At 50.4% G+C, this 24,876-nt stretch overlaps 1 protein-coding gene across 6 annotated transcripts in view; it reads left to right on the forward strand.

The window, feature by feature from the left end:
• Positions 1-1,676: 1,676 nt before the first annotated feature.
• RIPOR3 (RIPOR family member 3) overlaps positions 1,677-24,876 on the forward strand; it is a 41,777-nt gene continuing 18,577 nt past the window's right edge. For 2 of the 6 annotated variants that reach the window (XM_050982006.1, XM_050982005.1), the window contains exon 1: positions 23,218-23,326. Coding sequence is in view for 4 of the 6 variants with exons in the window: in XM_009093163.4 (XP_009091411.1) it covers positions 20,301-20,401; positions 23,218-23,364 (248 nt within the window). In the remaining 2 variants the exon portion in view is untranslated. Of the gene's footprint in view, positions 1,775-2,090; positions 2,272-7,008; positions 7,185-7,284; positions 7,354-20,272; positions 20,402-23,217; positions 23,365-24,876 lie in introns of those variants that run through there. The other 4 variants (XM_030232863.2, XM_009093163.4, XM_050982003.1 and 1 more) reach the window with 4 other exon arrangements.

The raw sequence follows: 24,876 nt of genomic DNA on the forward strand, positions 1-24,876 counted from the left end.
CCATTCCTCAGCTGAAGTAAACGGGGACATCTGCACCAGGAGTGAGGGAGCCGTGGTCATTGGTGTTTGCTGAGGGGCTGCTCTGTGAGTTTTGTTAAAAGGCTCATGGTTAGGAGGAAATGACATGAACAGAAATGGCTTTTGGGGCAACTGGTTGCACAGGGCTCCTGCAGGGATTTGGTGTTGTGACAAATGTCCTCCTACAAACCCAGCTGATTTCAGCTTGTGCCAGCATGCTCCACCCTGCTGTGGGGCCAGCACTGGGGACAGGGACCTGCTGCAGTGCCAGCAGTGTTCCAGCACTGTCCTGAGCTGCAGGAGCTGCTGTGGCACTGTCCTCTGCCTGAGGCTGGGGCACACAGCCACTGCTGCCTGCCTCAGCAGCCTGGAAAGCCCCACGGAGCAGCAGGACAGCTGCAGTTGCATTTGCTGGGGAGGATTCTTCAGGCACTCAGTGGGTGTGATCATAACCCCCCAAAATGCCAGGAACATAAGCCAAGAGTTAGAGTGACAATGACTGTACTGTCACCTACTCACCTGTCCAGATCCATGGATTTGCATCTCCTGGCTTTGTGCTCCAGGTGCCCCAGCTGTGACACCCATGGTGTACCACCACTGCCCTTTGCAGTGCTCCAAGCCCCAAGCATTTTGAAGACCTGGTGTAAAGCCTACTTTTGCTTGCAGCTCAGCACAGTTCTTTCTAACACAAATAAAGTCCAGGGTGCTCCAAACGTTGGCTCATTCCATTTGCCCATCTGGTTTTGCTCTCACTGTCATGTGTGCCACTTCCCTCATGCCTCTCCTCACAAGCATGTTCAGCTGTGCAAGAGATCTTCCTCTGCCTCCTTCCAGACTTTCCTTTAAACATGTGCGCAGGAAAATACAAAACCTGACCAACTGCATAAAGAACTGGGAAAAGAAAGCAGTAACCCTGCCCTGAGAGGTCCTTGTATGGGATCTCTGGTCAGCTGGAGCTTTGAGAACACTTTGTGTGAAACACTTTGTGTTTCAGCCTCCTGCAGTGGGGTGGGTTTCAGGGTGTGTGAGCTGGATGCTGCAGAGCATGGTGCAAAGGGAAGAAAACAGCATTACTAATAAAGTTATGGTAAGGGCATGGCCAAATTCCATGCAGTCAGCTCATTTTCCCCGTGGGGAGTGTCTGGCTGCCAGTGCTGTCAGTCGGTCAGCACGGGGAAGTGCTGCTAGAAACCAGGAGGAATGGAGGATGGATGGATGAGCCACAGCAGCAGCCAAGGTGCTGTGCCCAGGCAGGGACAGGTTTGTGGGGGGTGTTTGCAAAAGGCCTGGCCAGGCACAGTTCAGGAGAGAGGTGTGAGTGCACGGGGGGAGACAAGGAGCAGAGAGATCCCAGCCCGCTTCCCACATGACAGCTTCATCTCCTCCTGCCAGGACTGCCCGGAGGGCATCCCGAGGGCTGGCAGAAGGGAGCTGGTGCCCGCAGACGGAGGTCAGTAGTGGGTGCAGCAGGAAGGACTCGGAGCAGGATTGTTCAACAGAGAATCAAAGAGAGCAAATGACACCTCCCAGTGCCAGCAAACCATGGAAGGGCGGGATGGGGAAGGCGGGAGGCAATCAGAGAAAGACGTGATGATGGTGGTGATGGTGATGATGATGATTAGCGTTGTATGACAGAGGGCTTTAAAGGGACGGTGAAGAGGCAGTGTGGGGTGAGGGCAGAGGAGGAGAGAGCAATGGCTGGGGAAGGTGGGAAAGGCGGGATCTGGGCACGACCGAGGAGGCCTGAGCAGAGGGGGTAAGAGCTGGGGGCAGAGGAGCGGGGGCGTTACAGGGAGGGTGTCCCGCGAACGCTGCCGGCCGGGGGCTGCGCGGCGGGAGCCGCAGCCGGAGCGAGCAGAGGGCGCCTGGGATGCTCCTGCTGAACAGCAGAGGGTCCGGGCCGTGACCGCAGGCTCGGCATGTGCTGGAGCCGCGGGCGCCTTCCCAGCCCCCCTGCCAGCACCAGGGGGGTCGGAGGGGGAGCGAGGGAGAGGGGGAGGGAGGGAAGGAGGGAAGGAGGGAGGGGGAGCGAAGGGAAGCAGCGAGCGGCACGGAGCGCTCGGCATCCAGCGGCAAACGAGCGCTCCGGAGCCGCGGCTTCCTGGAAGCGGAGCCCGGCTGGGCGGCGATAAGCGGCGACAAGCGGCGATAAGCGGCGGCTGTCCGAGCCCTCCCGCACCCGCCGCGACAGCCGCGACAGCCGCCACGGCAGCGGAGCCCAGCCGCGCTGCGCGCCCGCCGGCCCCAGCGCAGGTAGGGCACACCTGGGCACACCTGGGCACACCTGGGCACACCTGGGCACGGAGCGGGGCTCGGGGGGCGCAGGGCACCCGCACTGCCCGCAGGGGAGAGCTGCGGTGCCGCAGGGGACATCAGCTGGCGGGGACGCGGGCACCTGAGCAGGGCTGGGTCACCTGCGGGGGACGCGGTCACCTGGTCTGTAAGCGGGCAAGCCCCAAAGGATGCCAGCGTTCCTGCAGAGCCGCAGCCGCGCAGAGCGGCTCGGTGGCTTTTTATCCGGGGTGAAGGCATTCCCGGCAGGAAACAGCCCGGAACCTCGGCAGGACAGCACCCGGCTGGGGCAGGTGGAGCAGAGAGAAGAGCAGGATGAGCTTTATGCCATCCGTAGAGTTTGCCTTTTGGAGGTGTTGTTGCATGGGCTGGTTGTGTTTTAGTTAACTCTCTTTGTCTGTGCAAAGATTACATTTTATTTGCCTTCTTTTTTTTATTGCTTATTCGTGTAAATACAAGTTGAGGTTTTGGGTCACAGCCCAGTTACATTTTGATTCAGACAGAGTTTAATTTCCCCTTTTAAAAAGTGTTTTAAATAAGTTGGCCCATATGGAAGTAGAGTTGTTAATCAACCAAAGAAACTTGAAGGAGTTTGAAAAATAAGGTTATATATTTCTGGAGCCATTTCTTGAGTATTGAACCAGCACCAGTACTCAAAGTCCTGATTCAGTCATTTCCTTTGTTGGGATCAAGACTTAATCTGTCCATACCTGTGTTTTCACAGCTGCAAAATGGGAGCTACACCTATTGATGAGGTGCTTTACTTTTTCTATTTTTTTTTGGAAACCCTTAATTAAAACCAAGAAAAAGAGAGGCAGATCATTTGCAAGGGTAGTAAACAGTGCAAAATATGTCTGAGGGAATGTTGCATGTGGAATGGAGAGGGTCACCAAAGATGCTGTGGCTGAAGGAGTGTGCAGTGAGGAGCTCCTCTCTGTTGGATTCCTGTCTCATGCAGTTCATCCCTTCCCTGCTGCTGCTCTGACTCCTGCACTGTGACAGACACAAGCACCACGTGTAGCAGTGCAGGAAAGGCTGCACAAACCCTGCCAAAATGGGCTGGAGCTGTCCTGGAGTGGCAGGCCCAGCCTCTTTATGCCCCAGGTCTGGAGAGAAAGGTGTGAGATGCAGCACGTGTGAGCCGGTGGTGCATACTAACCCAGCAGCATTCCCCTTCAGTTCGAGCCTCTGGGGGAATGGAAGGGCTTCCCTGAGCTGGCAGGACCTCATCCTGAGCCAGGGCTCCGTGCTGGAGGCAGGCAGGAGCTGCAGGGCTGTTCTGTCAGCAGCACGGGGCAGGGCTGTGGGGAGGGAGGCCAGAAGGGAGTTATGCAATGGATCCCCCAAGGGACAGGGGAAGATGGGATGGTTTCCTTCTGCCAGGACAAAGAGCAGCTGCACAGCTGCTCTACAATGTTCTCCCCAGCCCTGGGTTCCTGCAGAGCAATCCAGGCAGGGAGCTGGGATCCTGTAACAGCACACCCACCAATGCCACTTTCCTCCCTTCCCAGCTAATTAATTCCCTCACAAAAGCTCCTCTGCAATATCCTCATAAAGAGTCTGAGAGATGGACTAGAGCCACTCTGGCCAGAAAGGGAAACCAGGCTCAGTCTGTGGGGAGGGGAAAGTTGGGATCCTCGTGTGTCTCTCAGGGGTCTGAGGAGTGACAATGTGGGGTCACAGAGCACCAGGACAAGGCAGAGGTTTGGGTATAGAAAGTTATCCAAAATAAAGGGGGAGCTGTCTCTGAAGGGTGATTAATTTGTTCCATTTGGATGAAATAAATAGAAAGACTGGAACCGAAGGAGATAATTTGTGTAAAATAGTAGGTTTAATATCATTTGAATCTGCACACTTGATCTTAGCCAACAGGCTGAGAAAGAGGGAGCAGACAGACTGAATTATCCAGACTGTTGTTGGCCAGCAGTGGATTTTGGAAGGTGATTGGCTGGTGGCAATCCAGAATTAGGGACAGCAAGTTGTGCAAAGGACATCAGCCAGCCTTTAATGGCTACAGGTGCTCGGGGCCCTGGCTTCAGTTCCCATCCCCAGATGCTGCCTCCAGAAGCACAAAAGGGACATACATATTTAGGAAATACCAGGTCTTATCCACTTTTTTCAACTTTTCCATTTCTGCTGCCAGTTTGTTCTCCCTGAGGACATACTGCTTTAAACCAGTATGTCTTCAAAGATAGAATGCCTGAAAACTATCGTTTTTATTCAGTTCAACTTTTTAGGGCAAAAACTTGGTTTTCAGACAGACAAGGCATTTAATCACTAGTAATTCAGAAGATCAGAACACTGAGATGATCTTGTCATTAATACAGAAATACTCTAAGTGTAGTTAGCAAACATATTTATATGTAACTGCTCTAGATGTGAATTTAGCTGTTTCAAATTAAATAATAAAAACTATTTTATGGAGAACATATGCAATTATTATTGGGACAGTAACTGTGTCAGTGACATTTTATTGCTCATGTTCTTTCTGTGAATCCATCCCTGATCTGCTTGATGAAGTAGCAAAAATCCACTTCTATTATTTCCATAATGTAAAATCTATTGGTTCTCAAGAGCTTGAAGAGCTCAGGGCTGCAGGTTTTGGGAAGAATTTTTTTACTGGAAGGGTGCTCAGGCCTTGGCAGGGGCTGCCCAGGGGGTTTGGAGTGCCCATCCCTGGAGGTGTCCCAGGAAGGGCTGGAGGTGGCACTCAAAGCTCTGGGCTGGGGACAGGGTGGGGATTGGGAACAGCTTGGATTTGGTGTTCTGGGAGGGATTTCCAGCTTTGGTGATTCTGTGATTCTGGGAGGGGGAGCTGCTCCCCCTGGACAGCTGAGTTTTACAGACACATGAGGGGTTCTGGCCTGGTGTGCTCCTGACAGGTCAGGTGTGAAGTGCTGATGATCCAGCAGTGTTTGTGCCGTGCTGCAGATAAGAGATCAACCCCAGTCCTGCTCATTGCATGTTATGGTTGTGATTAGGGAATGAACCTTGCTCCTCCCAGCTGGATAACTGATTTATTTCTCACGGTAGGAACAGCAGTAGCAAAGCACTCACCATTTTATTTTAAAAACCCCTGGCTTACAGACTGTGTTTCCCACGAGAGTTTTCTCTCACCCTTGTTGAAATGCTGTAAAACTTGCAGGTTTGAGCTATGATGGACACCCATGGCTGGTGTTTGTGTGCCTGGGGAGGCAGGAGGGGTGACCTGGTTAGTGTGCTCACTCATCCCTCTCTGCCTCATGGTCTTGCAGACAGAACAACAACATCACTTTCTTCCTGCAGGACAGTTCATGTTCTGGCCCACAATTACAGCACCAGATGTGTTGCCACAGAAACAATTTAAAGGGAGAAGGAACTGTGAGCAAATTGTCTTTCTTGTGGAAAGTGTTTGAGAGCCTCTCCTTGGTTTCCCCGTTTCTATCTCTGTGTGTGCACAGCAGAGAATAAGGGACAATTCTGCTTTTGTTTCGTACATCTGCTATTGGTTTAAAATTCTCTATACAGGGTTGAAAATTGAAAAATATTCTATTATGGGCATGACTTACGTACCTCAGAGACATTTTTTATTAAATCCTGATTCATTTTTAGAAACTTTTTTCCTTTAAAAATGTGCTGTGTGCTAGCTGATTTACTTACCTCCACTTGCAACATGCTTTGGAAAATATTTCCAGTCACAGTTGTTTCTGTGAAAGTAAGAAAACATTTGACTTTATAGCTAACCCAGATTTGGGTGCTGAGAATTAGGATCACATTCTCCTTACTACAACTGACATGCTGATGAAAAGAGGGAATGTTTACAGGAAATATTTTGATTTAATCTTGCCTAGGAAGCCCTAAAGTAGCCAAAGCCCTTGATTTTAGCTAACATTTCTTTTTCTCAAACCAGTGAGAAACACTTTTCTCTCAGCTGTTATGAAAATATTTGTCTGAACAAAATGCAATGTGAATTATCTTAACATGTCCTTTTGACATTCCTGACCACAGCATAACATCTTTATCTGCAGGTTTGCATTCTGTGTGGGGACAGTAATGGCAGGAACATCCAGGAGGGTCCAAGCCTGGCAAAATTTTCAAAAGGCCACAACCCAGACATCAAGAGCCTTGTTTCCACAGATCTTTGTGCTTCATGCATTTGGGAGGTCTTGGTCCCTGCACATTTTGAAATTCTGCTGGCTGTGGGACTGAAAGAGCCACAACTGGTTTGTCTCTCCAGCAGCCTAGGTGAAGTTTGGCTCTCCTTGGAAAGATTTGCCACATGCAGTTGTGTGCATGGTGCTGCCCACGATTTGGGAGGGAAAGGACACTCAGAGTTATCCTGAGAAACCTCCTGTCCTTATTGGTGTGTTTAGTACTCCCCTCTGTGAAAGTTATGATTATTAAATCTTATAGCCAGACTTTCAAATGCCCCTGAGCGGGGAAAAGCACAATTTATTCCCTTTTTTACTTTTCTTGTACAGATCTGGGATCTTCACTTTTCCCTTGATGAAAATTCTTTCTAACAGAAATTTATCCAGGTATCCCCGGGTCAGGAGCAGTTGCTTATGCTTCAGAAAGCAGTTCAGCCTTATTCCAAGTGTCCTGCCAGAGCCCTGGATTGCAGTCTGGAGCTAGGCTGCATGCCATGTCCCACACTGGAGTCCTGGCAGCTCCACAGGCATCTACATCACCCAGCAAGATCTGCCAGGCCGATAAGAACCTCATTTCTCTCCTGCATTCCTTCTCCAGGCACAGCTCCAGCCCTGGGTGTGGAAGGAATGCAGAGCTGGGCCTGGAGCTGGTGTCTGCACAGGTCAGGAGTGAGCCTGCATGGGGAGTGTGCCTCTGGCTCTGCAGCCCTGCTTGCCTGGGACACCTCAGCTATTTGCATCCAGGTCTCTGCTCTGGCAGCTCTTGGGGTGGAATCAGCCTCGTGTTTACAGGCTGATCCAAAGGTGCCCTTAATCAGTTCTCATCTCTGCTGTTTGATCCCAGGAGAGGCAGCTTGCTGTTTCCTCAGGCAGTGGAGCTTTCCCAGACAGCCATTGGAAACTGGAAATATAGGTACTTGTAATTTTCTTAAAGACCTCCTTTGGGCCTGAAATGTCTTGTGCTTGGTTTCAATCCAGTATTGACTAAGACTGGAAAGTGTGAATAATGTCAGTTCAGCTGTATTTGAGTTATTCAAATGAATTTAAAACTATGTGCTTTCCACTTACATTGTTCCATAATTCTCTGCACTTACACAACCTCTGTTTTATTGTTGAAATTGCTGCAGACTTGAAGAGGGAAATATAATTTTCCAATACTGGGCCTGAACAGATAAACAGGGAGGCAATTCCAAAGCCTCAGTGTGCTTTAAAATCTGAATGTTTCTGCTTTAATGTTGGTGTGAATAGGTTTGTACTTTTACTAGTGCAGAACAAACACCACCTCCATAACCTCCCCTCTCCCTGGGCACTGAATTTCTGAGATGTTTCCATTAAGTAATTGAAATTTCACAGAGAGAGTTTAGAAGATTTCTCCAGATTGTAAGGAAGGATTTTGTTTGATGAGCTCTGTAAAGTTAAAATAGCAGGTTTTCCACAGGGATATTCCCCAGGCAGCTTTGGAGGCAGCAGTGCAGCCCAGGCCATGTGGCTGAGATTGATCTGCACAGAAAGTTCAGTGGCTTTGCTAAAGTTGTGAAGGCAAGTGGTTTGTAGCAAGTGAGTGACCTGGCTTTTTAGAGTGGAGAGAAGAGAAGAGAAGAGAAGAGAAGAGAAGAGAAGAAGAGACGTAGAATAGAAGAGCAGAGAGAGATGAAGAGAAGAGAAGCGAAGATAAGAGAAGCTAATAGAAGCGCAAGACTGCAGACTATAAGTCATCCAGCTCACGAGACGACTCAGAGCAGCTCATCGCCTAGACGCATGCTCACGCCTCTCGATCCTCTACGATCGATACTCTAGCTCAAGCATATCACTCTACTATCCGAGCATATACTCTCCGCTCGCATCAGATCGCCTCATCCGCTACCTACGTCCGATCATCGACGACTCGCTCAGCCTAAGAGCATATCAGAGCCGAACTCTCGACTATACCGCCCGCAGAGAAGAGAAGAGGAGCATTTACATTGGGTGGATCATGTGTGGAAATGCCTGGGTTTGAGTCCTGCAGTAACACACAGTGTTGTGTAAGCTTGTTGTAAGTGTAGCTGCACATTTCTTGGGGCTGTTGGTGCAGCACCAAATGCCCAGATGGATGGAAATGTGTCACCGTTGTCTGAAATGCCCCAGACACTGCCCTGGAAGGTGAGGCCCCCTCTGAAGAGCCCTGCCATACAGAAATGTTCCTTCAGTCAGGCACAGCAGGCACTGGGACAATAGAGCTGTCCTTTGTGTAACTCTGCTGAGGTCATTGCAGCTCCTTCCTAATTCCACTGAGGCCGAGCTGTGCCTCTCCCTTTTTCTGAAGGGTTCACATGCCAATGTGTTGTGCAACAACATAATTTGTTAACAAATAAAGAAGAATTTAAATAACCTTAGAAAATCAGTGCGGGCATCCCAGCTGCCTGCAAACAAACAGCAGAAGTGCAAAACATTTTAGTAGCAATGCAAAGTATCTCAAAATTGCTTGGGCTCTGGTTCTTCAAGAACAAAACCACAACTGTAAGGAGAACATGCTCAGCAGGAGAAGGCTCTGGATGAGAACACACACTGCATCTTCTGCTAAGGTCTCCACTCCAGACATAATTTCTATGCTCTGTTCCCCAGAGCTGTAGTAGCACATGATGAATCTTTTCCCCATGTGGGTATGTATGAATTTGTCTACTTTTAGTTTCATTTAAAGCAATCAGTGAGGATACTTTGACCTGCAATTGTCAAATTATGTTTACAGTCCAGTAAAACTGTATCTTCCTGTAAAATATCTGTCTTGAGGAAGCCAAGTCACCCGGAGCAAAACTGCACATTTCTGTCAGGACGTGGAGAGCACTGCCTGCCCCTGCTGCTGCAGCTGGGTCCCTCTGCATTAGTCCTGGGTCTGCATTGCTGGAATCCCTGCTCAACACGTTTTCTACCTGAATGGCCTTTTCTGAATTTGGAAGACGGCCCAAGGGTGCCTCTCTGCCAGGAGGGTCCCTGCCCTGTGCACTGTCCTCAGCTCTGCAGAGCATCTCCAGTGGGGGCTCAGAAGATCACTGGCCCAGAGATGCTGAGTTAACCAGTCCAAGGTCTAAGAAAAACTCCTGTGATGCTGAAAAATAAGAAACTCTAAGCAGATGTGCTAGTTGCAGTAAAAGCCCTGGGTCCTCAGGGAGCAAACAATTGGGTTCACAGTCTTTGAAGAAGTCTGAGACAGAGAGCTGATTGATTTTTTTTGTGCACAAAGCTGAAATGCATTTTCATGAGTGACTCTTGCCGTGTTTGTTGATGGTATTCATAACATTTCAAGGGACCTTAAATTACATTAGCTTTTGGCCTAAATGTTGAAGTGGTTTGATCTTGACTGATCCTGCTGAGCAACTTCTGCTTAGCACTTCCAGTTGTGTCTGCCTCCTTCTTCCAGGGAGCAGCCCTCGTGTGCCTGGGCTGGGTGTTCTGGGGGCCCTGACGTTTCCAGGAATTTGTTATCTCTGGCAGAGGCCTCGGCACTGTCACCCACTGATAAGTGGGAAAGTAAACATGTTGCTGATGGGACAGTGCCCCTTCAGTGGCTGAGCACCAGCCTGGTTCCACTGCACGCCGTGCTCCTCCAGAGAAACATTCTTCTACCACTCTTTAGTTTTTAAAATTGTCTTTACTCTATGGTTCTTGTTTTGACTTACCTACTCTTGCTCCCTTTTAATGCAGAGGGATTTTTCTGGTTTGCAAATTTCAGTCACGTTAGAACCATCTCTTCCTAGTCTTGCTAGAAACACTTCTGAAATAAGCGTGGCAACTCTTTAACTTCTCATGAGTATGGAAAGGAAGTTTTCACATTTTCCACTTGCTGCTGTCAAACACCTGAATTAAACAGCGGTGCCACAGACCCAGGGCAGGGAGTGTGGAGAGGCCAGGGCAGGTCTCAGTCTCACCCTCCTTTGGAGATGTGCTGTCAGAGGGGTTTGGGAGCCCTCCCGAGCAGCCTTGCGGGAAAACAGCTGCTTCAGGAAAGCCACGAGAAACAGCCCCTGCTAGGATGTCTGCTTTAGGCTGCAGGAGGTTTGGGGCACTCCAGGAAGCAGCAATCCCTGTAGGTTTTGTAGGGTTTTGTAGGGTTTTGTAGGGTTTTGTAGTGTTTTGTAGGGTTTTGTAGGGTTTCCTGGGCAAATGATGCCCAGAAGTCAGTACACAGGTTTGCCCCCTCTGATTTTATAACTTTCCAGAGAGTGTTGCTGTAATTCTGTTTAGGCTTGAACAATCCAAAGCTTTCTTCTAGGCAGGGCCAGACTGACTAAACTTGAATATCTGGTTTAAGAGTAGATGTAGTCCAGTTTAGACTGCATTTTCCTCAGCTGCTCACTGCACCATTTGTATCCTAGTGCACACTGGCCTTTCAGCTGTTTCCAAAGCCATCTCCTTTGAATGTTTAATATCTAAGAACCAATTAGTTCCATTTTGTTTTCCTTGGATAGTTTGCAATTAAACATTCTTTCAAGTGGGCTTTATTTAGCTAATTCCATCACAAAAATAAGCTCTAAGGGAACGAAGAGAAGTTCAAGCTAGCCAATGTTTATTTTTATTATTAATAATTTATATAATGGGAGTCCCCAGGGGAACCAGGGCCCCACTAAACCCACTTTGCTCTGCATGTAATGACTGTGTCTCACAAGACTTTATTCAGCAGAAGGTTCCTTCTTGCTGCTGTGGCTCAGTGCAAGGGACCTGCTCCATGCTGCAGGGAAAGGACTGAGGAAGAGCACGTGAAAACAAATCAAGAATCATTGTTTTAAAGGAGCTTAAGCTTGGCACCAGGGGGAGAATCTGATGCAGCTTTTCTGAAAAGAAAAAAGGCCACACTTATGTATTTTCCAGTGTGAGTGCCAAGCCATGACCTCCAGGGTCTCGTTGGTCATCTCTGAAGTGATGGCAACGCTCCCAGTGGCTCTGAGGGGGTGAGACTGGGCAGAGAAGTGATGGCCCTAAAACTCTTATCTCTTTCTGAGCTAGCAGCAAGGGACTCTGCAAATTTCAAAAACACACTGGTGGGCAAAGTTAGTTTAAAAATGCTCTTGTTAATCAGATTTCTCTCAGAAGTTATGGCTTTCACAGCATCTGACCCTCAAGAACTGGTCTGCTTTATGCTTTAAGGAAGCCTTGGGAGGAGCAGTTTGGAGTCCTTTGGAGCTGCTGAATGCAAAGGGGACCAGAGCCAGCCCTGGGGTCTGCCATGGGCTCAGCAGGGCCAGAGCAGCTCCCATGCCCTGGGGGCCCTGCTCCCTCTGGTTCTGGGGTGAGCAGGGCTGTGGGGTGCAAGTGCAGCACTGCAGATTTTCCTCCTGGAGGAATTCCCACCCTCCTCCCTTTCCCTTCTGTGGAAGCATCAGGCTTTGCAGCACTCTCCATAATTCCACAGGCAAGACCTAGACAGGGTTTTCCTGACCATCCTGCTGTCCTCATTAGCTCAGTTTAAGGGGGGTGAGACATCTGGTTCCAAGTACAGCTGTGTGGTCAGCATGGGGGCTTTTCCTCTCCACAGAAAAATCACTAAATCTGGCCATTTAGGACACAGATTTTATAGGAGCCAGAGCTGGGCTGTGCAAAGTTCACCTCATTAAAAGCAAGCCCAAACCAAATAAAAGCAGAGAGTAACAGTGTAAAAAATGAGGGCCATGAATGTCAGAGCATGTGTATTAGGAATTGGTAAGATGTGAAGGGAAAAATACAGATATACCTACATCCATTCAAATTCTTGGGTTTTTCCACAAGTAAATATTTGGCTTTAAAGCATAAACCTTTTGTCCCTTCTATTTATCTCTTCTACCACATTTTATATACTTTTCCTGTTTTTCCAGTGTTCTTTGGGATACTGATCCTAACTTAGCAACTTCTTTATTTCTGTGGCACAGGATGACCTTGGTAACATTTATGGGAATAAACCATGGTTGCCACAGGAATGGGCTGGATGATTCAATTCCTAGTAAAGGGACAGTTCCTGGTCAGACAGGTAGATGACACAGGGTTTGGGCCACTTCAGAAGCACCAGGATGCTGTGATTCACAGAATTCAGGTTTGGGAGATAACAAATTACATCCCCCATGCTGTTGGACCCCAGCTTTCACTCCTGCTGGAAGTTTGTCATCAGATTTGGTTAAACACCCTTCTCTGTAATGATCAAAGCATCTATCTGTCCATCATGTGCTGCCATGAGCAGCCCTGGGACTTCCCAGAGCCCTGAGGCTGAGGGAAGGACCTTCCTCGTGGCTCCTTACCATTACCAGGTATCATTACCAGGTATCATTACCTGGAGTGGCTCCTGCAGGAGCAGGCTGGCTGGAGACATGGGCACAGCCTGAGGCACAGTGGGCAAACCAGGGACAGCGAGGTCTGCAGGGCAGAGGGATGATCCTGGGGGCTCATCCCCAATTAGGAGAATCTCTCAAGGCCAGAGCTGGTGGGATTTAGTGCCAGGCAAGTTTTCCCTTGTCCCAAATGGAGGAGCCTGTGCATCAGTGTAAACTGCTCTGCCTCAGCTCCTTCTGCTTCCCCAGCCTGGGAGTTTGGGTGCTGGGAGTGTCCTGCCAGGCAGGCTGAGCTGGACCTGCAGGTCTGGCAGTGCCAGCCTGGCAGCTGCCCCAGTGCAGCCCTGCAGGGTGTCAGCAAGCTGGGGACTGAAACTGGGCAGCACAGCCAGGCTGTGCTCCTAAATCACCTGGAACTGGGGGAACTGAGCTGTGCCTCCCCCAGCAGGGAAGGCAGAGTCCAGAGGGCTCCCAGCACCTGGGGAGCTGAGCACAGAGGGGCCAGGGCTGGGCCATGGGCTGGCAGAGGAGGGGGCACAGCTCTGGGCTATGGGCACAGCTCTGGGCTATGGGCACAGCTCTGGGCTATGGGCACTCCCTGGCAGAGGAGGGGGCACAGCTCTGGGCTATGGGCACTCCCTGGCAGAGGAAGGGGCACAGCTCTGGGCTATGGGCACTCCCTGGCAGAGGAGGGGGCACAGCTCTGGGCTATGGGCACAGCTCTGGGCTATGGGCACAGGTCTGGGCTATGGGCACTCCCTGGCAGAGGAAGGGGCACAGCTCTGGGCTATGGGCACAGCTCTGGGCTATGGGCACAGCTCTGGGCTATGGGCACTCCCTGGCAGAGGAGGGGGCACAGCTCTGGGCTATGGGCACAGCTCTGGGCTATGGGCACTCCCTGGCAGAGGAGGGGGCACAGCTCTGGGCTATGGGCACAGCTCTGGGCTATGGGCACTCCCTGGCAGAGGAGGGGGCACAGCTCTGGGCTATGGGCACAGCTCTGGGCTATGGGCACTCCCTGGCAGAGGAGGGGGCACAGCTCTGGGCTATGGGCACAGCTCTGGGCTATGGGCACTCCCTGGCAGAGGAGGGGGCACAGATCTGGGCTATGGACACAGATCTGGGCTATGGGCACAGCTCTGGGCTATGGGCACTCCCTGGCAGAGGAGGGGGCACAGATCTGGGCTATGGGCACAGCTCTGGGCTATGGGCACAGGTCTGGGCTATGGGCACTCCCTGGCAGAGGAGGGGGCACAGCTCTGGGCACTCCCTGCAGCTTTCCTGAGCGCAGTGCTGGGGCTCACAGCCAGCTGGGACTGCCAGAACCACATTTCCATGAGGGAAAGGGCACTGCCCATGGGTGAGCCATGCTGAGCTCTCCCAGGGCTCCCTGGCAGCTGCTGCTGCTGGAGGCACACAGAGGCCACGGCACCGTGCCTTGGAAAATCATTTCCAGGTCACCAGCTGGGCCAGGCCAACTCCTGCTGCCGGATTCTGTTGGGAATCTGGAATAAATGGCTGATTAATTTCCTCTGGATGTGCACACTGCCACTGAGAGCAGAACCTGGAGCTGAGGGCTGAGATGGAAAGTGATTGGAAACACAGGAACATTTGGGGGGCAGGTTTGAAAAGCAGCTCGCCCTGACTCAAAATCTGAGTCCTATGTCCAAAGAAACCCCTGGAAATGGGGCCATCAGACCTGACCTCCAGCATGGGACAAGCTGTCTGACAGGTCTGCCTGTGACATTCAAATTTACTGCTGCCTAGGAAGCCTGGACTCCAGAATGCCATTTCCAGAAGCTGGCAGGAGCTGGGAGGGCCTGATGAGTAAAGCAATAACTTGGATCAAAGCTGTTTATCTGATTTCTTTCAATGGCTTAAGTATGGCCAGGAGGAAAGTATGTCAGATGTGCAGTATTCAAATATATATTCAAGAGCTGAATCTGCATAGGTAAAATTTGCAGAGGTTCCAAAACTAGTTCCACTCTGAAGCCCTGTCTTTCTGACCAATGCAAACTCTGAATGTAATTCTCATTAAAAATCAATAGAAGCTGCTCTTAAGAGCTTGAAGTGCCTATGAGAGTGAATTCCTGAATCATTTGACGTTTTCCAAATAGGACCTGAGATGAAAGTTTGGTGCAGAGTAAAGGGCCCATCTCATAGTCTGAGTTAAACAGAGCTCTGTCTCCAGCACACATTTCCCATCTCTGTCTGCAGGGGCTCTCCCCTGAGCTCAGCTCACAGCAGGGACAGCCACAGGGCAGAATCCCTGCTGCAGGAATTGCACCAAACCTCCTTAGATGCTGCTGCCAATCCTGGTGCTGGGAGCTCTTGCCACAGCCTGGACTTGTCTGCAGAAAAGATCCCTATTTGGGTGGGATGTTGTGCTAAAATTCCCATTTTGAGATTTAGCCTGAGATCAAGGGTGCTGTGTGTCTCCCTAATTCAAATTATTTTTCCTCTTTGGACAGATAGTTTCTCTTAGTTCTGCCCATAGCTGTATAAATAGAATGTTTGTCAAACAGCTGAACAAAACCACTTGAAGTGTAAGGGGTCTGAATGATAAATTTGGAATGTTTATGCAGCACAGCAGACATTGCTCCTGAGGTCAATGGTTTTGCTGAGGAATGCTGGAGAGCAGGGACTGAACTCAGGCTGGATTTTCCCAGGGGACTGAGCCCAGAGGGTCACTCAGTGCTGCTCACCCAGCTCCATCACACCCCGGGCTAGGCAGCCCTCATCACCTCTCACCCACGCTGTGCCCTGGCTGCTTTGCTTGCCCAGCACTGCCAAGGCCAAGGCAGGACTGAAATCACAAACCCTTCAGTGGGTCAGGTCTGGAGCACCCTGAGGCTCTGACAGGGCTGTGCTCCAGGGTGGCAATCTGATTTTCTCCTTTATCAGAATCCCAACAGACAAATGCCATTGTCAGTGGGGCCAGCAGCCCTCAGCAGCCCCCAGGAGGGGCAGTGGAACCCACTGTCCCTGTGGTCTGAAACAAGCAGGAAGGAAAATCAGTGTGATTACATCAGTGGTGTAGGCAGGAAGAGCCCAGCCTGCAAAGTCAGTCTAAAAGCTAAAGGTTTTTGGTGCAATTTTGCTAAGGTTGTCTTTTCACCCATGAAAAGTTCACAGTGTGTGTTTCTTGCAGCTAAAACCCTGATCCTGATGCAATTCCAGCAGCAAGGCTGTTCTTCTGTTAGAATTTATAACAGATCCAGGGAAGCAGAATGGGAAGCTAGCAGCTTTGCCTGACTTTTTTTTTGAAACAGCTGATGATGATTTGGAATCACAGCTCATTCCTGAAGTCCAGGGAAGGTCTCTGAAGGCCCCAAATGTCCATGTCCTGAATCCCTGCTGATTTTGGCTCTGTGCAAAGCTGGGTTTCAGCAGAGGTGGTGCAGAACCAGCACAGCCCAGTATCACCCTTGCTTGGCTGTCAGGAAGTGAATTTTATAAAGCCATGCTGTAAAAGACATAAATTCCAGGAGGCAACTCTGCAGCAAAGCTGTGTGCTCTGCTGTGCCCAGGGAGCCTCCTGCCAGGCACCAGGCTGAGCCCCAGGTGCCAGCAGGAAGGCTCCAGCCCCTCCAGTGAACTGCTGGGCTTCCCAACACTGAATGAAGCCCTGTGTTGTGACAGCACAGAATGAAATGAACTCTGCTTGGTTCCCACTGCTGGGAGATAAAATTGCTCTCTTGTCTTTCCAAGCAAAGCCAGTGCAATATGTACAAATGAAATGATGTACAAAAATAACAAGGGTCCAAAAGCGTGAGGAGAAGATTTGGGCAGGCAGTGGAAGGGAAATTGTCACAACCACAAAGGGTGTGCACAGTCACACAGGTGAGCCTCAGCCTCTGGGGTCATTGACAGCTGATGTCTGTCAGGAATTGTTATTTAAATTGTTATTGAATATTTATATTGTCATTTCCTACAGTGACAGTGACTTGGTTTCAGCCTGACTTCTGTGGTGCCAGTGGAGAGCAGGGGTGCCCGTGGTGAGCTCTGGAGCCTGCCCACAGCCCAGGGAGGCAGGACTGGGGCAGAAACACAGCCAGGAGAAAGTGTCTCCTCCCCAGTGCCCACCCCCAGCTGGAGCATCACAAACTGTGGGAAGCAGGAACCCTTCCCTCCAGCAGGGATTTGCCCAGCGGGCCTCTCTGAGAGGCTGACACCAAACCATGGCCCCTCATTTAAAGCCCAAAACACCAGCAGAAACGTTTTGCAAGTCGGTGAGTCATATGTTCCTCATAAAATTGTTGAAACCATTGTGCCCAGAAACAATTAGAGATGTGAGTAGGGCTGGAAAAGTTTAGCCATAAACACAAACAGCCCCCATGATGTTGTTTGTGGAAGGTGAAGGTCATTTGGCTCAGGAGAGGGGAGCAGAAGGTGCAGTCTGTGTGTCCTGGCTGCCCAGGGGAGCCCCAGCCTGCCTGGACACTTGATCACACCAGAGCTGACTCACCAAAATCTGTCATGGCAAACAGGGCACTGAGGCAGGGACAAACAAACCTACCCATTTAATCTGGAAAGATCCTGTTCTGACCCAGAGATCCATTTCTGAGCCCCAGACTGGACAAACGCCACCAATTAAAGCCCCCAGTCAGTGTCCCTGGCAGTGGCAGGGTGCCCAAGGCTCACCAGCTTTGTGGGCCCTCCCCAGACCCCGTGGCCCCTCCAGCAGCTCCAGCTGCCCCTGGCAAGAACTCCTTTCCTGTGTCTGCTGTGTCTGTGCCCTGCCTGCAGCCCTGGCTCCCTGCTCTCCTCACCTCCCTGCTCCTGGGGAAAAGGGAGAAGTTCCTCTGCTCCCCAGGGCACAGCCCTGCCTTTATGAGACCTGCACCCTCTGGCCTGCACAGCAGAGGTTTCAGGCTGGGAGGCAGATTTGAACTGAGCTTTGTCAGGGTCCTTTCTGATTTATTCCTACCCTGCAGGGAGGGTAGAGTTTTGAGATGGGTCCAGATGCTTCTTCTCAGGGGCACTCCTGTAGCTCAGCACTTTTATACAGACACTCCAGCTAGCAAACCCTCTGTTTAAACAACTGCATTTACAAGTCTTCCTTACAAATAAAATGTTTTATTGACATCCAACTTATGGTCCTCTGCTCAGGAGTGTGAAATGAGCTGTAGGATTTCTAGGTCACCACCAAAAATCCGTGTGCAATGTGCACCAAGGGGCACTGACTTTGCTGCATTTTCTGAAGTGATAACCCTTGGATGGTGCTTTTTTGAAATCCTCTCCATTCCCAGGGAGTTGGAGGCTGTGCTTGTGGGTCCTTTTGAGAGGGGCAGGGCATTGGAGCAGGGCAGGGCAGTGCCTTGGGGACTTTGGGCAGTTACAGAGAGCAAAGGACCCCAGAAGGGCTGGCATGACTTTGGCTGTGCCCATGTCAGGGCCAGGGCATCTCTGGCTTCTGCTGCCTGGCAGCACTGCAGCTCCTGGAAACCCAGAATGACACTGGATTTACAAACACACGTGGTCAGGTCCAGGCAGTTTGGGCAATTTCAGGGTTTTGGGGGTCTCTACATTTCCCACAGTCCTTCTCATCTAGAGCTCAGTGCCACAGATTTTACTCCAGGAGTCTTCTCAGAACTGTTCCCTTTCTGTTCCCTGCCATGGGTCTGCTGGTTGTGTTTGTTCCATAGCTGTGTGCTCCAAGGCTTTCAGAGTCAGGTTAGGCAGGCTCCAGAGCAGCTGCCCCTGCCCTTTCCTCCTCCCTTGTGCCCATGAACTGAGTTTCCCAGGTTAAAGAGCTGAAAAATAGATCCTGGGAATCTGGCTTAGCCTTGATGAGGGATGTGGTCAATAACCACAAGGCTATTCCTTTTATTTCTTCCTTTAACAGCTTGTTATGCAATTACATTTTTCAGTAAGTTGCATGCTTTCTTCAGGCTAATGATCCTTTTGATGGGATGACAGTTCACAGACTTACAAACATCTCAAATCTAGAGGGAAGGATGGAAAATGTTTTGAAACTTCAGCTGTGATCTGATGCAAGTCCAAGCTCTGATGAAGGGTGTCAAGGGGATCTTTCACAGCATAAGTGCTGTGTGGTTTGATTAAGGGTGGGGAGGAGGCACCTGAGTTGTGTGTGACACATTTCTGTGGATCCTCCTGGGGCTCTGGGGCCCCACGGACTCTGCTCCTCTGAGCTGGGAAGTGCCTGGCCATGCCCAGCCCCTCTTTGCCTGCAAAGCAGGTGTCTGTTGGCTCTGCTGTCATTGTCACATCTTGTTCTGCAGGGCTCTGCCTGCTTTTCCTAGGTGTATTCCTGAGCTTGGCACAGCCCGCAGAACAGGCAAGGAGATGGGAGTTCAAACCCAGCCCAGGAAGGATGAGAGGCTTCTCCTGAACAGGCTCCTGGAAATCCAGGGCAGCTTTTGTTCCTGCCGTGGGTGATGGTCCCCAAAGCTGGTCACTGGCAGAAATTCCCTGTGGAGTAGCCCAGAATTAGCCCAACACTCTGAAATCCCCTTGGGAAGCACAGAACAGCTCTGTGCAGGCAGCCCTTGGGCTGGGAGGAGGCTGCTCTCCAGGGCAGGGCAGGGCCTTGCCCTGACCCTTCTGGGCTTGCAGTCAGGCTGATGGAGCCATGCAAAGGGCCCAGGGCAGGCACAGCTCCTCCCCAGCACCCTCTCTGGTGGGCTCAGAGTGCAGGATGATGAGGGATGGATCCTGGTCCCTTCGGAGCACATCCTGTGCTGTGGGACAAACCTTTGCATGCAGCATGCAGAGCTCCTCCTTGGACCTTGTCCTTCTCCCCCCAAACACATCCTCCAGCTCTTTCTTATACCCAGATTTACTCACTTGTGCTGTTTACATTACACCAGCTTGAGGGGGAAAGGAAGGGAATTTTTCTGTATATGAACTGTCTGGGTGATTTTCTACAGCTGCTTTGAAGGATATGTCTGTTACTTATATTGGGACTTGGATTCTGTAGACATATGGCAGAGAACACAATTCTCCACAAAGCAAGAGAGTTTGACTGATGGAAAACAAGAGAGCAATCCAAGAGAAACCCTGCCAGAGGAGGAGCACGAACCTGAAATTTACTGTTGGAACCAGACTTCAGCCTTGGGCTTGAGCACCACACAGCCAATCCTACCAGGAGTGCAGCGAGGCTCTGCACAGATGCAAGGAGCTGCTTCTGGGACCCAGCTGAGTCTGGAGCTTAACTATGGTTCTGGCATCCTCACTGGTTTGGAAATGCACAGGTTGGCCCCCACTCCTGAAGCACTGGGACAATTACAGGGTTTTTAAAAAGGCAGAAATGTAGAGAGCCTCTGAACTGAGGCTATTCTGGCTTTTGCATAGCGAGTTTGTAAAATCAATCAGAAATTGAAGAGGGCATGAGAGATTTCATTTTAGACTATTCAATCCTTCATTAATTGTACCGTGGATGGCAACACAGGAAACGTGAATTGCAGACAAGTCTTTTTTTCCAATTTATTCTGCTGTGTGTTGTTTTGACTTTCCACTTCCCTGCAGCTCCCCTCTTGCAGCAGCACGAGAACCAAGCCAAGGAGGTTTGGCCTGATGTGTTTTTGTGTTCTGTTGCAGGAGGCAGCAGAGTCCCTGAGCGGGAGCCATGTCGGTGAAGCTCACGTTCGTGTCCCCTGGGGACGGGGGGGGGATCAGCAGGAGCTGCTCCTTCACCGGCTTCGGCACCGTGCAGAGCAGGAAGCTGGGGTGAGTGACCCAGGGACAGAGCCCCGCTGCTGCCAGCAGGCTGGCACTGCACCCGCCGGGGCAGGAACCAAACTCTGCTGGGCTGCTCTGTCAGACTGTACGGGAGAGCTCTGTCAGGCTGTACAGGAGAGCTCTGTCAGACTGTACGGGAGAGCTCTGTCAGACTGTAAGGGAGAGCTCTGTCAGGCTGTACAGGAGAGCTCTGTCAGACTGTACGGGAGAGCTCTGTCAGACTGTACAGGAGAGCTCTGTCAGACTGTACAGGAGAGCTCTGTCAGACTGTACAGGAGAGCTCTGTCAGACTGTACAGGAGAGCTCTGTCAGGCTGTACAGGAGAGCTCTGTCAGACTGTACAGGAGAGCTCTGTCAGGCTGTACAGGAAAGCTCTGTCAGGCTGTAAGGGAGAGCTCTGTCAGACTGTAGCTCAGGCTGGAGCTGCAGTCAGAGCTGCAGTCCCTGCAGGAAGGACCTGCCAGGAGCAGTGGTGGGCAGCTGTTCCTGCAAGAGGCACAGCCCAGCAGGGTCCCAGTGCTCCAGACAGAATAATTCACATTCCCTTAGGGCTATCCCCCTGGCTGCAAAGCTCTCCTGACCAAGAGCCTCTCTTCAAGCCCTTCTGTGATGTTGTTTTTCATTATCTGAGTGTTGAGACAGACAGTTTAGTTCAGGAATCACCACAAGAGGGAAGATTGCTGTCCTGGACACTCAGTCAGCCCAGTGAACATGAGAGCCTGCCCTGGCCTAGAGCAGAAGTTTTTGAATGGCCCTTTGCTAACTTAGCTCTCCCCCAGGCACTGCTGCAAAACTCAGCAGGAGCTGCAGGGCCCTGTGCAAGGTCTGCCCAGGGAGGAGACACAAATCAGGCCCAATGGACATTCTTCTGCACATGATAAATATACTTTTGCTTTTCTTTAGCAGCTTCCCCAGGGTCTCTCAGTCAGACACGATTTTGTGTTTCCCCACCACGGTCTCCACAGGAAGTGAATGTTATTACTGTTATCTGTAAAGTGGGAAATCTGATCCTGGAATCACCAGGTTCACAAGGGAAAGCAGCATGAGAACATCCAGCCTTTAGCTACTGTCCCTCCAGGCCATGTCAGCTCCTTCACTCCTGTGTGAAATGCATGGAAATGGGATCAACACCAGTGCTCAGAGACTGGGGGTGCTGAGGGGGAGAGGGAAATCCCAGCCCTGTGTGCAGGACTGAGGTGCTGTGCAAGGGAAGTCACCTCCAGCTTTGAGGGCCTGCACTCCAAAAATCTGAAGGTAAATTCCACAATGAAACAAAACCCAGGAGTATTTAATTTCAAAATTAATTTTAATTTGGGCTTTTAATTTCAAAACACAATTATCTTGCTCTTCTCTTTGGTATCTTGCCAATTGGAGTACTCTGGAGCTTGGAATTAGATGCTGTTTCTTCTTGGCATGAAAGAATTTTAAGCAATGAGCATTCTAGGAGACTCTTTCAACTGCTCTTATTGGTCAGACTGCCCCTTCCAGGGTTTTTCCTTTGAAACTCTCTCACTTTGCATGGAATTCCCAAAGATCCATTATCATAGCAAAGAAAAGTGATATTAATGTAAGGTTCTAATTTAACAGTCATGTTCCTCATTGTAGGTAACCTGAGCTCCAAATGGCTTGGTTAATTAATGCTTTCCATTAAGGCATCATAAAAAAACAAGGTAATCAGTGGTGTGAAGAAATTAAGCATCCAGCAATGTTTGGCAGCCCCTAGTTTATCAGATGTTTTGCAGAACAGCTGGTAAAAACTGGAGTTAGGTGGAAATTTAGGACAAGGATAATTAAAGCAGGTGCCCAAGGGCTTCTCTAATAGGACAAGGGACAGCTCTCAGGTGTGCTGGGCCTGGCTTTAATCACCCAGCACAATAATCTGCTCAGCCCCAGCCAGAGCCTGGAACTGAAACCAGCCAGGGGTAACTGCTGAGCCTGATGGAGTTCATCATTCCTCCAGGTGAGTGGAATTTAGGGTGGAAATTGTAGAGAAGGTAGAAAACCCTTCAGAGAGCAACTGGCTGGTGTGGCTTGCCCTGGGAGATGGGAAACTTGTGCAGGTAATGTTATTGTAGAGGCTTTTCTTACAGGGATTATTAACAGACCATTGTAAAAATAGCCAAGACTTAGGGGAGGATTTAGAGAGAGGGAAGCCAGGCAGGAATTATTTGCAGAGAGCTCATTTTCTGCTTTAAAGGTGTTTCTAACTGATGCTTCAGGATGTTCTAACTCCTTAGAGTGGCACAAAAAAGTCTTTAATAAAAAAGTGGGGGACTTCTGGTAGAAACAATATTGAATTTTGATTTTGCAGTTGCTTTTAAAAGTAATTAGGTGAGGTGTTAGATGCTGACAAAACCCCTTGATAATTCTATCTTGTGTGCAATCTGGACTGGCTTTTGGAAACTGAGAAGTCTCTGAGCCATGGTTTAAAGGGATGGTGAGTGCAGGAAACTGCAGCTCCTGAGGGCTCCTTGGGGAGCTTTGCCCTGACCTTGAGCAGCCAAGGTTTGTTGCCTGGCTTGCAGGGGAGGGTCCCAGGGGCTGCACTGCTCAGGGGGTGAGCCAGGCTGTGCCCAGGCTGGGGGCAGCAGCCCTGCCCTGCCCTGCCCTGCTGGGCACACAGAGCCAGCACTGCCAGGGGCTCTCCCTGCCTGCCAGGGGCTCTCAGGTGCCCAAGCACGTGGAGGTTTTGGGTGAGTGTGTGTGGGATTCTGGAGCTGTACCCTGAACTGTGTGCCTGGGGCATCTCTGGGCTCCCAAGGGATGGGCTCTGCCCTCTCCTGAATCTCCTTCTCCTCCTGCAGCAAGTCCCTCAGCAGAAGCTCAGTGAGATCCAGGATGTCCCTGAAGCCCCCCAAGGCCTACAACTCCCTGCAGAAGGGGGCACTCATCTGGGATCCAAAGCCACTGCAGGTGAAGAAAATTTTTGAAGCTTTGAAGAAAGGACTTAAGTAAGGACTTTTTCAATATTGTGATTTGCCCTCCCTGGTGGTGCTGCTGGAGTGTGTGTGGCACTGTGCTCTGTCCCCAGCTGGCATCCCTGGGCACACAGGGTGCTGCCTGCCCCTCCTGGGACCCTGGGAAATGAATTCCACTCCCTCTCAGGCTGCTGGCAAGCACGGGGCCCTGGGGTGGGTTAGCTCCTGTTTATTTATGGCACTCAAAGGTGACAGGAGCACTGCCCATCTCCTGGGAGCAGCTGGGGTGGCACGGTGGGCACGGGGCAGCCAGACCTGGGCAGGGACTGGCACAAAGCCTCTGCAGAGGGAACTGTCTGGGCTTTGCTGTAGCTCCAAAAGCTGACTTAGAACCGAGCCTGGCAGTGAGGGTGTGCCCTGCAGGGCAGAGCTGGGAGGGGAGGCTGCTCACCAAGCACCTCAGCTCTCCCTGTGCTAATTGCTGAGCTAATTACAGAGCCAGCCGTTTTAGCAGGGTGTCAGGATGGGACTTTTGGTTTTTTCTTTGTTTTTTCTTCTCCCTCTTTTAATAGAATTAAACTCTGAAGTTCAAAATAACTCTGTGATCTCTGGGTGCCTTATAAGGCAAAGGTCTAAGCAGGTCCACCTGAAAACTTCAGCGTTTTGATTCCCCAGAATGTTCTGGGTCTGTTCTCACAGGAACTTCATTTGCAGCCTGCAGCTGCTATCAGAAGATAAAATACCTTCCCCTGGATTTGTGACCCCTGGAGCTCTTTGTGCTGGCAGCTCCTGCAGTGGGTTGCTGCTGTCCTCCTCGTGTTGCTACTGTGCTCCTTTGGGTGACACTTTGTTTTCTTAAGCAAGGAACATCAAATGCACTGCAGTAACACTTCATAAAGTCAGATGTGTCATGTTTTTAGACCAATAAAAGACTATGAAGTCTTCCCCCTAAAAATACCCACCAATGTCTTATAGAGGATTTAGATTTAAAAGGAACAAGGAAACCAAACGTTTTTGCAGAGCTGAGAATTTATCTGAGCAGAGGGAGGAGAAGCTATAAAGTGGGTCAGAACTTGTTCCCAGTTTTGCAGCGAGTGCCACATGCTCAGCCTGCTGCCAGCAGTGAGAGGTGACTCATTGGCTGGAGAGCCTACAGAAAACAGCTGGATCAAATGGCAGTGAGGGGCCAGGCTTTAAGTAAATGCAGACTAAGTCCACTCGGTGCTGGAGTGACTTGGGCTTCCAGTACAGAACATATTTTACGTGCCTGTTTCTTTGTAGCTCTAGAAAATACCTCTTTATTCTGTTAACCATCTGGCTGCCATGGCAGCGATAATTCAAACATACTAAAGGTGAAAGGGATGAACCTTTCTAAAGGTGAGTGGTGCTTTTCTGCCTCCAGCCTTGGCTGCTCCTGCCCTGGGCTGCTCTGGGCAGGTGTTAGGAGCTCCAGCTGAGTGCTGGAGATCTGGGATGTCTTGAGGGACCTGCTTTTGGAACAGTGAGAAAATGAAATGCATCGAAGCGAGTGTGAGGAAGTGGAGC

This window comes from Serinus canaria, chromosome 20 (assembly GCF_022539315.1).
Source record: "Serinus canaria isolate serCan28SL12 chromosome 20, serCan2020, whole genome shotgun sequence".
NCBI lineage: Eukaryota > Metazoa > Chordata > Aves > Passeriformes > Fringillidae > Serinus > Serinus canaria.